This window comes from Berghia stephanieae, chromosome 1 (assembly GCF_034508935.2).
Source record: "Berghia stephanieae isolate SIO BIC M18660-M18661 chromosome 1, UCSD_Bste_1.3, whole genome shotgun sequence".
NCBI lineage: Eukaryota > Metazoa > Mollusca > Gastropoda > Nudibranchia > Aeolidiidae > Berghia > Berghia stephanieae.
The window spans coordinates 124940038-124953561 of record NC_088360.1 but is presented as its reverse complement, the minus strand read 5'-3'; the positions used below and the strand labels follow the sequence as shown (position 1 = coordinate 124953561).

Here is a 13524-nt window from a genome sequence, read left to right as displayed (position 1 = left end):
CCGATTAAGAGGAAGACACTCAAATGCTTACATTATACATTCAAAACAACAAATATAACAATACATAACAGACAGACCATTTACAAGGAAAACAATATCATCTCCCAAAACTAACACTATGCATGTGACTATTTCCCTCCCAGCCAAGGACTCTGGCTAGGGTCAGGGCAATACCAAGTAATCCCTTTCCAAGACAAAGACAGAAAGCAACTCGGAAAACAGATATAGGGGACACAGCGTGACCTCCTGCCCATCATGGGAGGTCAATGACCTCACCCAGAAATTCATTTGACCGTTTCCCTCTAGCAAAATACTCCAGACAGGGCCCAGGTGAAATAAAATTATCGCAGCCAGAGCAAGGACAGGAAAAATACATGGAAAGAAAAAGTGGCGTTGGGGGGGTAGAAGAGATAGCAAGCATTCACAATGTGTGCATATCTTTAAAATTTATTTATCATAAAATGCAAATCATTTTTTAATGTACTTTATCATTGCAAAACGAATCATTGAAACGAACATGTACTCAACAGGGTTTCAACAATCTATTGTCAAACTGTATGATGATTGTGGAAAACTTTCTTTTAGTTCGTATATTTGCTATGTAAAACCATTCGATAAGAATACAGTGCATTGTTTCAAATAGATATTGATTGAAATGATCGAGAGGAAAGCAGAGAATCAAAGTTAAATAATAACATGTCTAATATATCCTAAATAATTTTTTTTTTTTTAAAGTAAAAAAAACAAACTACTGTGCCATATAAAAACACTACGCCAAGGGTGATATAGTAAATAAAGAAATATTTTAAAATTAAATGAACAAAAACGCTTACTAAGACATATTAAGTGATTTATGAAAAATTTATAAAAGATTACAAATTTGCATCAATTTTCCGAGATCTATGTTTTGTCAAGCAAACCTAATACTGAAAATAGCTATGACGATACGACATTTTAATATTTTTGGATTATCCAAGGCATGTCATAGAATATCAATTGTTCTAAAAAAAATTACATAATATCAAGTTTTGCAGGCTATATACCATTTGTTACTGGTATATAAATTCAAATAACAAAACAAAATCAACTTTACATCAACTAAGAAAGGACACTTTGGAAACAAATCTAAATCCATACAAAAAGCCAACAGTTTTGATTTGATATTCATAAATTTAATTAATGGGGGAAAAAATATTTATAAATGTATGAATATGGCATGTGTAGAATACAAACTTATGATAAAATAAAACATAACAAAATCACAGCTTGAGTGCGTCAATAACAAACTAAAACATCTTCATTTCAAACTGAAGGTGAAAAAAAAAATGTGTTTACTGTATCTTTTTTTTTTAATTTCCATCATATTTTGAAAACAACAAACAAGATGTGTGTGTATGTGTAGGGGGGGGGGGGGGCGACTGCCTTTGATGCAAATAATAATTATGGAACAAAATCTTAGATTATTATAAATATTACATTCAAAATGTATTCATCCCCATAAATTGACAAAACAGTATACATCCAAAATTATCTTTTTACAAAAACCCTATTAATTACTTTCCACAACATAATTCACAGTCCTTCAAGAAGCATTTGTGTAAATCTCACTTTTAAAAATCAACAAGTCTTTGTGGTTGCCTTAAGTAACAATGGCAATAACAACAAGTACAACAATGAAAACAGCATATGATGAAACTGAAACAGTTTTTTGCTTACGCAAATTGTGACAAAAGTGTGAAGTGCGTCTACTATGAAAGTTAAAACCGTAGATGTCACTAAAGCAGATGACTGTCCAAGAATGCATCGCCTTTCCTCTAATTGCAAGAAACACTTTTTTTTCAAATTTGTCTCCAACATATATGTGAATATATGATGATTGACTTTCAATGGTAGGATGTAATATAAGTTCTCCATGCAATAGCCCTTTCTGTACAGCAGCATTCTGAGAAATAAATACTGCTCCTAATTTTTACTAAAGCAACAAAACAAATATATTGAGATAACATTTAGCAAAGTCGTTACAGATTATCTACTTAAAAACATAAATAAATAAATTAAATAAAACAAAACTTCAAAAAATAGACATTACAACTCTTCTAGCCAGTAGCATGTTCATTCATTTGGTAATGGAGAATATTACATTTTGTTACATGAAACTCTAGCATCAAATAGTACTTGTACATCAGAACATGCCTTCACAAAAATGGGAAGAGAATAAAATGTGTAGAAATTACTGACTCCTTAACATTCTATTGTCAATTTGATTTATATTTATATTCATGTGGTTAAATGAATATTATGATAAAGTAAGGACCTCAAGATAAATAAAACTTGGATCTCGTTTTTTGACAATGACATGTATATAAATGCTACTGGGTACTTCAACCCAGTAAATGGTTTCAACTGATGTTATATTACAAATCTAAATCAATTCATCCCATATTATTATCAATCAAGGTCAATAAATGTCAATATTCCATACTGCTGCTAACTGTACAATTACAAAGTGCCTTTGATGCTATTATGCATTAATCAAAATAAAAACAGATTGTGTTTGATGAAAGATGAGAAAAGCAGCACAACTACTAAGTGTTGGATCTTTTAGAGTATAACGCCATCCAAGGTCGAATTCTTTATAGATAAGTTCCTTTCAATGGGAGCTGTGAGTTTTTTATTGTTGTTGTTTTGTTTTTTTCTTGGAGGCTATTCCTGGCTGTGATTATCAAAAGTAGTTATGAATCAGGTTTCATGATCAGCCTGGCGATTAGGTTAGTTCACTGTTTAAAGACAAGATAGATCAGTTGCTGAATTTGATTTTCATTAGGATTCTTTCATTTAAAATAATTAAAATAATTGGAATTGAAATTTCATTCGTGTTATAAGAAGATCAAGCAGAAAGAAATACATTCCAGGATTTTACAGCACTTTGGTCATCTTAATGTCAGTTGAAAGATAACTATGCTGATATAGCCAAAATATTAAAGTTCTAGAGTTGATCTGGGCAACAGAGAACAGCAGTAGATTGAAGAGCAATCTATTCAAGTGTCAAGTCTAAGTTCTAGACATAATCATCAGATCTCCACCGAAAGGGCTGCAATCAAAATGGTTGTACAATGTACAAAAAAAAAAAAAAGAAAAATCCATCTGATTGTCTCAATCTCAATCAAAAGCCCATGCAAGGTTATTTCAAAACCATTGGTCTCATTCTAGATCAAGGATAGCACTCTATCGTTTAAACTGGGTATTTCACACAGTCACCGTGAGTGACACTGGGAACTATTGTAAGGATCAGGATGGAGCTTAGTGACAGCATTCACTAATACAACAAGACTTGCTGTTTGCAAGAATAGAGAGCGATGTCCATTTCCCCATCTCACCAAAGCTCTGAAATTATCAAATTATTAAAGTTTCCAGTCAAATAAAGAAAAGAGAAAAAGGCTATTAGTATTTATCAATGTCAGCAATCGATTAAAACTGATTAACAAATTATTATTTTAAATAAAAAATAAAAAATATTTTTTTTAAAAACATAATATATATCTATATATATATGAGATGTTATGGTCTTATTAATCTAAGCTACGATTCAATGTAAAGAGCATTATAGTGACTTGAAACCAATTAATAACATGATGATAATCTCACAGGCTGGATTTGTTCAAGAATATAAATTTTATAAGCTTAGCGACCTGCTTTCTCATGACAGTCTTCAATAAGCATTAAATAAAACGAAAAATTATGGTGACCTTAATTCTTTTTGGTTCACAAGTAGCAAAGCTTATTACTTGGATTCAAACAAAATGTTATTATATTTATTATGTACACAGCATTTAAGTTGAGAATAATGCTTGAAATAAACATCAAATAAGTCATCAAAACAAAAGAAGCTGCCTAAAGTCCTGAATCTATAATACTATTTATACTAATTATGATCTGCATAAATATCTGCTGCGTAGACAAAGATACAAAATCTACTTAAATCATACTGAACAAAATCAACAGTCAATCTCAAACCTTATATTTGCATTTAAAATATATAACAAACATAAAACAGAATGGTGGAATAACTTTATTCATCGTTTTGCCAAAAGCATAATTCATACAGGACAAACCTCTTTATCACAAAAGTATGTATGTGCAATTTGCCGTCATTAGTGATCAAAATTCAATTTTAAAAAACATCTGATATCCTGTTTATATTTATCTGGTTATTGGCTTATCATTCACATACACTATGTAACATGATTAGTTGACTGTTCACATATTCCATTCCATTGTATCACTAATCGTTTTCCCAACTAACAAAAACAGATTAAAAATATATATATAATATGTTGTTCCAGTTGAGGACATTTAGCTGATCATTTTGCACCCTTTAAAATCACAGATGAAAGAATTTTTTCTTTGTTTTTATTATGATTATTAAAATGAACATTTTTACAGGTCATTTACATTTTACGATCAACTTTTTCTTTCAAGATAATACTATTTAATGCTAAAATTCAAATATAACCTAGCAATAAAGATGAATTAAGAAATGAATTGATCTATGCAACAGCATTATACAAAAAAGCAGCAGAAAAGACTTGCTTTAGTGTAAACAGAAAACTTCAAACGAGATGACTGATTCCTCTGTAAAGTGGACAGAACATCAATTAATACTTTATCAATCAATGTCCAGATTTTGGTCTCCAGCAGTCAGTGTGTTAGATCCCCCACTATCCTCAGAAGATGATGGAGTCATGACAGAGGAAATACTAGACATGGTGGTCGAGCTTGTTGTGAACACGCCAGATGATGAGGCTGATCCACCAGCTTGTACCAATGTGTTCGTTGTAGTGCCTGAGGACAAGACTCCGATTGACGTTGATGACAATGAGGTTGGTGGAGGTGAGCAAGAGGGTACAACTTGCATTGGGACAACTTCATTGTTACTGCTAGTGCTCCCTGCATTGTTGTTGGTCCCACCGAGGCCAATACCATCATTGCCATTGTTGTTAAATTCATAGTTTTCCATCTCTGTCAATAAGGCAGTAGCTTCTTGCAAAGTATACTGATGGAGAATAGAAACATTCAATGTCATTAGCAATCAGTCAGATTTATAAACATATCATATCACCCCTTCTTGTAACCCATTGATATATCATTGACATTAAAACTTTGGAAGAAGTATGATTTTCAAAAAAAAAAAGTTATTTTTCAGAGCAATGAGCCTAATGGAACAATCCCAATTTCAGAAGTGATAAACAGACAGTAGCAATTAATTGCTACCCTTTAGATAAAATGCTAGGGGTCAGATGAAAAACTTGACTGCACTTCACTTTGTGTGAGAGGAGAGTGTTCTACCAATGATCTCTAAGGTGCTCCAGGTATAATTAATTAATGACAATTTAAAATCTTTTTACAATTTAAGTTAACAGGACTCAAATCAATTATGTTTCAACTTGAATAAATTTCTACAAAAATTTAACTAAGATTTTCTCATTTCACATCTTTTAGTGAATCATAATATCAAACCTACCTGTGCACTTTGTGTTCTTTGGAACGATTTCCTGTTAGAATCCTCATTGGAAATATTGGAAGAGGAAGTTGTGCTCCAGTAATGTTCTGTCATCTGATTATAGGATTTCATGAGAAATTATCATTTTTAATTTACAGTATTTAAAAAATTGACAGATTTCAAAACTATTTAAATGATTTTTAAATGATTGCATAAAATGAAACTATAAAATATTTGTAAACATTGCCTTTGTGTCGACTTCATCCAATTGTAAACCGTTTTGAGGAAATGCTTTAAAATATAAAGGAGAGAACAAAAAAGTGAAGAAAAAAAATAATTGAAAGAAAAATTACTCTCAATTTAGCTTTTCATTAACAGACTTTTCGATTTGTTTGTTTCCATACTTTGACTGAAATGGATGAAATGTGATAAAACATTGGAAATTGTCAGGTTTTTGGGTTTTTTAAAGACGAAACTAGGAAACTTTCTACCCCTGTGAAAATATGCTTATACCTTCTTTTTGAGCCAGTTCACAGACCATTGCCACTTGACAGGTGATTTAAGCAAGAAGTCCTTGGCTACATTTGACTTAGTCATCAAGGCAACCATGAATTTAATGCACTGGTAAGACCGCCGACTGTCAGACACGTGGTTCAAATGAATCACCGCTAAAAAGAAAGAAATAGCATTGTGATGATCTTCAAATGATTTGAGGTCGACAAATTAAAAATCATAAGAGAACTCATACAGCAACAACAAGTAGCAACTGTGTTTCAAGTAACTATATTGAGCTGAAACTAACAAAAAGTACTCGACACAACATATTGAATATATGATTAAACTGATTTCCCATTTTAAAAAAAAGAGAATTTCACAATTTCAAAAATAACTATGAGCAGCCCATATGAGGTTAAAATTAATATTTCATTTCTGGAAACTTTAGTGTTAAATAAAATCTAATCCTCTACTATTAATAAAAGTAAGTCTTACAGGTGAGTCCCTCATACATTTTGCCAGACTCATCTACCAATCCATCAAATACCCATTGTAGACGGGTCACTTGCAGTGGATCCTCTAAGGTCTGGAGAGAGAAAGTTTTGTATTATCTCACTTAATAGAAAGAATAAAGCTCCAAAAGAGCACTATTTTTTTTTCCACCATAACGAATCAAATTTTTGGAAACTACTCACATCATTTGGTGCCAGTCTGTGAATCCTTCGTCAATTTATTTAAATAAGAAAAGCTAATGAAAGCAAGATATGGTGCAAAATTGTTTTCATCTTCAAAAGAGCTTAAATCTTTATCTCACAAACAAGCACAACACACACAAAATTACCTTTTGTGATATCTATCAAATCAAGAAATTGTTTTCATAAAAATAGATTTTCTCACCCTCAACCATTTCATGAAAAAGTAAATTAATTATTTGCCCCTTTAATGGCAAGACTGAAATTCTTTCAAATGATAATTTTTCTCATTCAAATAGTAATATTAATAAACCTATCCCTTTCCACCACCATGAGAGAAGTATCAGCCAAGCGATTCTATGGAGCACTCTAACTGCACTCTTGATGAAAAGGGTAACATCTGATAAAATGGATTAATGTTGAACACCATCTGCAGCGGATTAACTTGTCTTTTAAAATCTTTGGAACAGGTAGCTAATTTTATATATACATATATATATATATATATATATATATATATATATATATATATATATATATATATATATATATATATATATATATATATAAACCACAAAATAAAAGTGCTCAACTTTAGTATTAAAGGAGTGGTAAATATATATAATCAAAATATTTGAATTACTACTGACTCCAACAGATTTGTTTCATGCCTTTTACTTTGGGCAATCTTCAGGAGTGAAATCATTATTGTTTTTACTAATATTTATTACTGTGTGTTGTTTTGTACTACCTGTGATGAGGTATGAAACAATACACCATTATAAATAATAATCCCATATATATATTTCAATTTTGAATGCATACTACAATAAACTTACCAGAATATCAGTCAGTAAAGCAAAAATTGGCTTCAACTCATTTGAGGGTGCTGATGCGTACTGATTCTGAGGAAATAATTTAAAAAGATGATGTGCATATGTTCCCTCATGTATAAAAATGCAAACGTGCACCTAAAAATATAGCTGATTGCAAAATAACGCTATATCAAGGGTCACTTAATAAATATCTTTGATTTTATTCTCATAAACTAAAAACAAAGAACTTGTTTTTGTTTTGTTTTGTGTCTTCTTTAAATCTTTTTATCTCACCTCATAATTTTATAATCAATACAATCACAATCTTTGACTCAACAAGGTAATATTTTTAGAGGGAAAAAAAAGATTTACCAAATCTACCCTTTTAAAAAATATTATCATATCAGTAATAGAGCTTTAAAATGGACCACATGTTCCTTAAATGCCCTTAAACATAAATAACAACATATTGAACAGTACACATTGCATATTCTTTGAGATAAAAATGTCAAAAAGGGACAAACAGATAAAAGCATGGAAGAAAATTAAAAATAAAAACAAACAAAAACCATCCATTCTAAAAAAAAATGGATGGTTAGTGACATATTATGAATGCTCAGTCATATATGTATTTTAAAGCAAAAAGTTCCCTATCAAGGCTATATTATTGCTATGAAAAGGTAGAGAGCAGGGGAAAAAAGTAAATAGAGTTATGGAAAATAGAAGTATTCCAAGAGAAAAATTCAAGCATGAAATTTATAAGGATTAAGCCTTCTTTCTTTTTAAAAAATATAATTTACCATGGCATGCCGCATGACAGTTCGACTGAAGTTTTCATTACAAAAACAACAGTAAAGCACCATGTCAAACATAGATAACAGATTGCCCCCTGCCAGTTCACGGACAGCCAAAACCACCTGAAAAAAAAAATAGTGTAATGATAAATGCAGATATGATACATACAGATGGAAATAGGATTGATTATATCCATGTTTAAAAATGATAAAAAGACAATGCAATATTTCGTTTAAAATAACATAACAAATCATAGTAAGGGTTGCATTAGTCAAAGGCCTTTAAAACCCCTGTGAAGAAAAAAAATAAAGAAAGAAAGAAAGGTTCAGGTAAAAAATTCCCAGATATGATCTTAACTATGATCATCATTTAGAGCATAAACAATTAAAAATATATCGATTAAAAATCTATTCATCAAATTCATATTTTCCCCCCCGTCAATTGCATTCTTGAAATGATTTATACTTTTGGAGTTTTGGTTATAAATTTCGAACTGTTCCATATGTATTTACTGTCCTTACAATTTTTGTCGAATAAATGTTATTAAAATTTTGAGTTTGTTTCCACAGGTAATTTTACATGGGGGTACTTAGAAACAATTATTTTGAAAGCTCTCTTATTCTTTCAACATTTTTTTTTGTTTTTCTTTTCCTTTTTTAAAGTTCTGTTACCAATACCATCACTTCATCACCTTAATCTTATGTAATGCAATCAGTATGATTATCTTATAAACATGTTAAATGAATAATTCACCTCTTTCAAATACCAATTAGAGTCATCACCAAATACATAGGCACTCATCTGTGGTGGCATCTTCAGGAAAATGTGTGGAACTACTGTTACTGGTTTTCTGTCATCGTTACTGCATCGGTCTAAAGATGGAAGGAAATAAGAAAAACAAAAATATTATGTTAAAAGACCAACAATGCATGACAGCTAATAACGACTGGATACAAAATTAGCAAGATAACAAAAGTTAAAAGATTTTAAGGGGCCCAAAATATATTTTGACAACCTCAAAGCAAAAATCCTTTTATCCAACAACAATCATTAACCTGCGCTGTTCCACTTAAAACATGGCCTTTACCAATCCATTTAAAATTAACCTTTTTATTCTGACATCAACAAAATATAATCAGCATATGCTTAACTTCCTCAGCCAAATGTACACAAACAGAAAAAAATTATTAGTTGGTATAAACAGAATATAAAATTATATTCTGTTCAATGTATCCCATCTTTTGAAATCATTGATTTCAATTTTATCATCATAAATAATTTTTTTTTAATTTTTATCCCTAAGGAAATTGGGTATGTTTTGTTTTTTTTAAAAGTCCCAACCCCATAAAAATGATTTCTCCAATTCTTTACTCAGGATTGATTATACCTAAATTATTAAATATATGAATGTAAGCAAAACATAAAGCACACTTTAATCTGATATTTCACCTATCTGTATCTTTTTTTTTTAACTTCATTAAATAAATCTTAATCAGTCTTATCAGCTGTGAACTCATTAACATGATGTGAGTGGAGTCTTAAAAGATCTAAGAATCTTACATTTGAAAAAAAAAAAATACAAACCATGAGTGCGGAAAACTTTTACATCACAATTCAGAATGAGAACCGAGAGTGCTGTGTGAAGGTGAGCAAATTCTCTTGACTGGATGGAACTCCAACGACGAATACCAGAGTCCTGAACACAATTAAAGACAAATGAAAAGGTTGTTTTGGAGCCCTGGATGGTGGGGTGGATTAGATGAATACTGTGATCGTCGAATTGGGGTAATATGTATTTAATAGAGGGTATATTCCACAAATTCCACAGGTCATGAGGAGGGCATTCCTTTTCTAGAAACATCTCAATGCTCTGCAAAAAACCTTCCAACAATGTTTAAGACAGTGTCAATCAAATAAGATGTTCTGAACTAATGTATTGACACCTTATATCAAGCCCTCCGAGCACTGTTTTCAAGATAGGGAGAGCAACCAACTACAACAACCAAACTGGTGAGTGAGGGGAAGGTTAGTCAAAGTACTATGGCCAATATCAAATCATTGTGACAAATCAGAGACCTTCCATTAAGGTATTTTTCCTGAAATTTATTTGGTATGTAGCGGTAGAATTTTCAAAATGTGAGCTTATTTGTTAAGGAACAGGATCAAAAATCAGGGTATCATATTCTAAAACAAGAACAGACAATTGCAGAAAACACTTACCCCACTGCCCAGGAGAAAAGTGACAAGACGCTGAAAACCTCCTCGTCCAAATGTGTGAGAACAGGCCTTGGTACCCTGGTTTTAAAATAAAACATATATAACTATGAAATAAGATAAGGTAATCTATGAGTATCTTCTATTCTATTGGAAAATGAAATGGGCAGATTTTGTAAAATTATGTCATGATTTGCCGTCTGTCAAGCTGAGAATATTTAACAACAATAACTAAATGTATGAGCAAAAAACTCCTTTGTCTCTGATAAAAACAAAAAATATGAAAACAATAAGGACTGGAAAACCTAATGAATTATACATATAGTCAATTAGTGCTATTCAATCAGATTTGTTACTAGTTCTGTAGCGTCTAATCCATTAATACAAGACAAAAAGCTGTTCTCTCTTCTTTAACTTCACAATTTTTTTATCTCTCTTTAAGTTTTCTTACCATCTGGATATAGCATTTGAGAACCAAGAAATACTGAGTGCTGTTTTTCACCAAATCCACAGCTTCTTTATCCAATAGCTGGAAAAGATACTCTATCACACTGTTGAAACTTGCACGGGTCTGTAAAAACAAAATTTTAAAAGACATAATTATGCAATGTCACTGGAAATTAATTCCACGTGTTTACAATGGCCCCATGCATGGACCGGACAAGCCACATTGTCTTGGAAAATGAGTTAATGTGAAGAATATATTACTCATGACTGAGGAATATATTTTACTTTTCAAAATTGCTTGAAATAATTACACATTTGAAGAATTAATATTAATCAAAAGTTCATATACTATTATTTCGTTTTAGTTTCCTTTGTTTTTGTTTTTTTTTTGTTTTTGTTTTTTGTTGTTGTTGGGTTTTGTTGTGTTTTGTTTTGTTTATTTTTGGGGGGTGTCATTACTTTTCTTCTTTTTTTTCTTTTCCTCTTCTTTTTTACTTTCAGTTCTTTGGGGTTTTTTTTTCTTTTATTCTCTTGGCTTTTGTTATAAGTAAAAGTCAAATGGCAACTTACAGGGACCCCACCATGATGAAAAAAGTTGTGCATCATCTTCTCTAAAACACGTTGCATCATCACCCTGACATCTTTATTGGGACATTCCAGTAAAAATGGTCTGTAAAAAGGGAGAAAGAGAAATCAAAATAACGTTGACGTTGAGATCACCTATAAATCTCACCCAGACACCAGCACAGGATTACATCAAGAAGAATACACTCAAATGTTTATAAAATAAATCCAAAACAGAATACATAACTAACAATACATAACAGAGAGATCTCTCAAAACTAATACTAAAACATTTGACTGTTTCCCTCTCAGCTAAGGTCTCTTCTGGGCACAAGGGTCAGGACAAAATCATGTTATCTCATTCCAAGACCAAGACAGAAAAGCAACTCAGAAAACAATGGGAGGTCAAAAATCCCATCCAGGATGACATCCCACCCAGGATGACATTTCTCCCCCCCCCCCCCCCCCCCCCCCCCCCAAAAAAAAAAAAAAACATAATTCATTCTTTGAGATGCTTACTTGATCATCTCTTTTCCTTCATTGCCAGCCAAAAAGTCAACCACCCACAGACAAGCAGCCTCACATGAACCCATCAAGACGTCTAGGAGAGTAACCCATTCGTCTAGTTCAGTCCTGCATAAATAATAATAAAAAAAGATCATATTTTCCACTGAAAATAATCAAAATATTAATGAAAACAAATGCTTTATTTAATATTTGTAATATCAAAATGTCTTCCCTCCTTGGATTATTTTATAAAAACACTACATAATTTTTGATCTCATTGAAATACGTCTACTGTAAAAACAAAATTTTATGATAAAATCTGGAAGCACTAAATTTGAGGGAGGAGTAAGAAGGGGGGGGGGGGGGGGGGGAGAGAGAATATGTGTAGAGGAGGGAATGAATATGTGAGGGGGGGGAAATGAATATATGAGGATACTAGTTACTAACTAGACCTCCATATATTTCAACAAGTTACGATCATTCATGAAAAGTTACCTTAGATATCCTTAGGTTAGCATAAATTTGGTTAAACAATATTTTTATATGCCAATTATTCCCTCATCTGTCAAATCACAAACATTTTTTATTTCAACTCAGAATTCTTTTTCAGAAATCGTTGGGTACTTCCCCTAAATAGAAGATACATTGGTCTACAAATATTATAAAGTAGTAGTTAGTTGCCAAGAATAAATCTCATAGAGTTTTAAAAATTCAGTCTATTTAAAAATCATCTCTTTTTATATAAAATGAAAAAATCAATTTGTAATGTTTGAAACTTACACAGATTTTAACCAATTCCTGAGGTATGTGTTGAACAAGAATCTTATTCCCAACTGCATGGCTTGGATACACATTTCCTCATAATCAGGGTGATCCGAATATTCCTGTGAAAAGTAAAAATTTTGTGAAATACAAAGGAGAAGGAGTATTTGAAATATGACAAATGTGATAAATAGTTTGCCTCACTTAATTACAAACCCTCTGGAATTTGAATAAACAGCTCTATAAGTGGAGTGCGTGATCACATAAGAAAGCTAAAATACTTTTCAATTGTGAGTAGCACATAACCCCTCACATTTTTAGAAGTGTGAAAGAGCTATATCAGAAGCAAATATTCTTGAACAGATTTCTTTTGACTTAAAAAAAAATATAGTGATTAATTCAATGGGGTAACCATTTTTTTTTTAGCACTTACTTTCGAGAGTGTGCAAGCTTTGTTAAAACTATTTATTACACCCTAAAAGGCCATAGTTAGTTGATTAAATGACGCCTCTCAATAATTGTTAGCAATAAGTTAATTTGATGTGTTTCACTGTCTTCTTCAATCGTAAGCTTCACTTTTTCAGGCTGAACAGATAAAAGCAATTCTTCAACTGTGAATTTGTCGCTTATTGGCAGATGGTTGTCCATTTCAATGAAAATACTAGTTCCTCTACAGAGAAGCAATATGTTCTTAAGTCTCTTCCAATTATTTCTTACAAGCAGCACTGGTGAA

At 31.5% G+C, this 13524-nt stretch overlaps 1 protein-coding gene across 1 annotated transcript in view; it reads right to left on the bottom strand.

Annotated features, from left to right (window-relative positions):
- Positions 1-4396: 4396 nt before the first annotated feature.
- Positions 4397-13524, bottom strand: part of LOC144963025 (ubiquitin carboxyl-terminal hydrolase 24-like) — a 48874-nt gene continuing 39746 nt past the window's right edge. Inside the window, exons 50-62 of the mRNA XM_078896599.1 lie at positions 12810-12913; positions 12042-12155; positions 11529-11628; positions 10963-11082; positions 10518-10592; positions 9882-9993; positions 9051-9169; positions 8303-8419; positions 7527-7592; positions 6491-6581; positions 6014-6168; positions 5522-5614; positions 4397-5053 (exon numbers count right to left, since the gene is read on the bottom strand). Of these exons, the coding sequence (XP_078752725.1) occupies positions 4667-5053; positions 5522-5614; positions 6014-6168; positions 6491-6581; positions 7527-7592; positions 8303-8419; positions 9051-9169; positions 9882-9993; positions 10518-10592; positions 10963-11082; positions 11529-11628; positions 12042-12155; positions 12810-12913 (1653 nt within the window). The 3' untranslated portion in view covers positions 4397-4666. The remainder of the gene's footprint in view (positions 5054-5521; positions 5615-6013; positions 6169-6490; positions 6582-7526; positions 7593-8302; positions 8420-9050; positions 9170-9881; positions 9994-10517; positions 10593-10962; positions 11083-11528; positions 11629-12041; positions 12156-12809; positions 12914-13524) is intronic.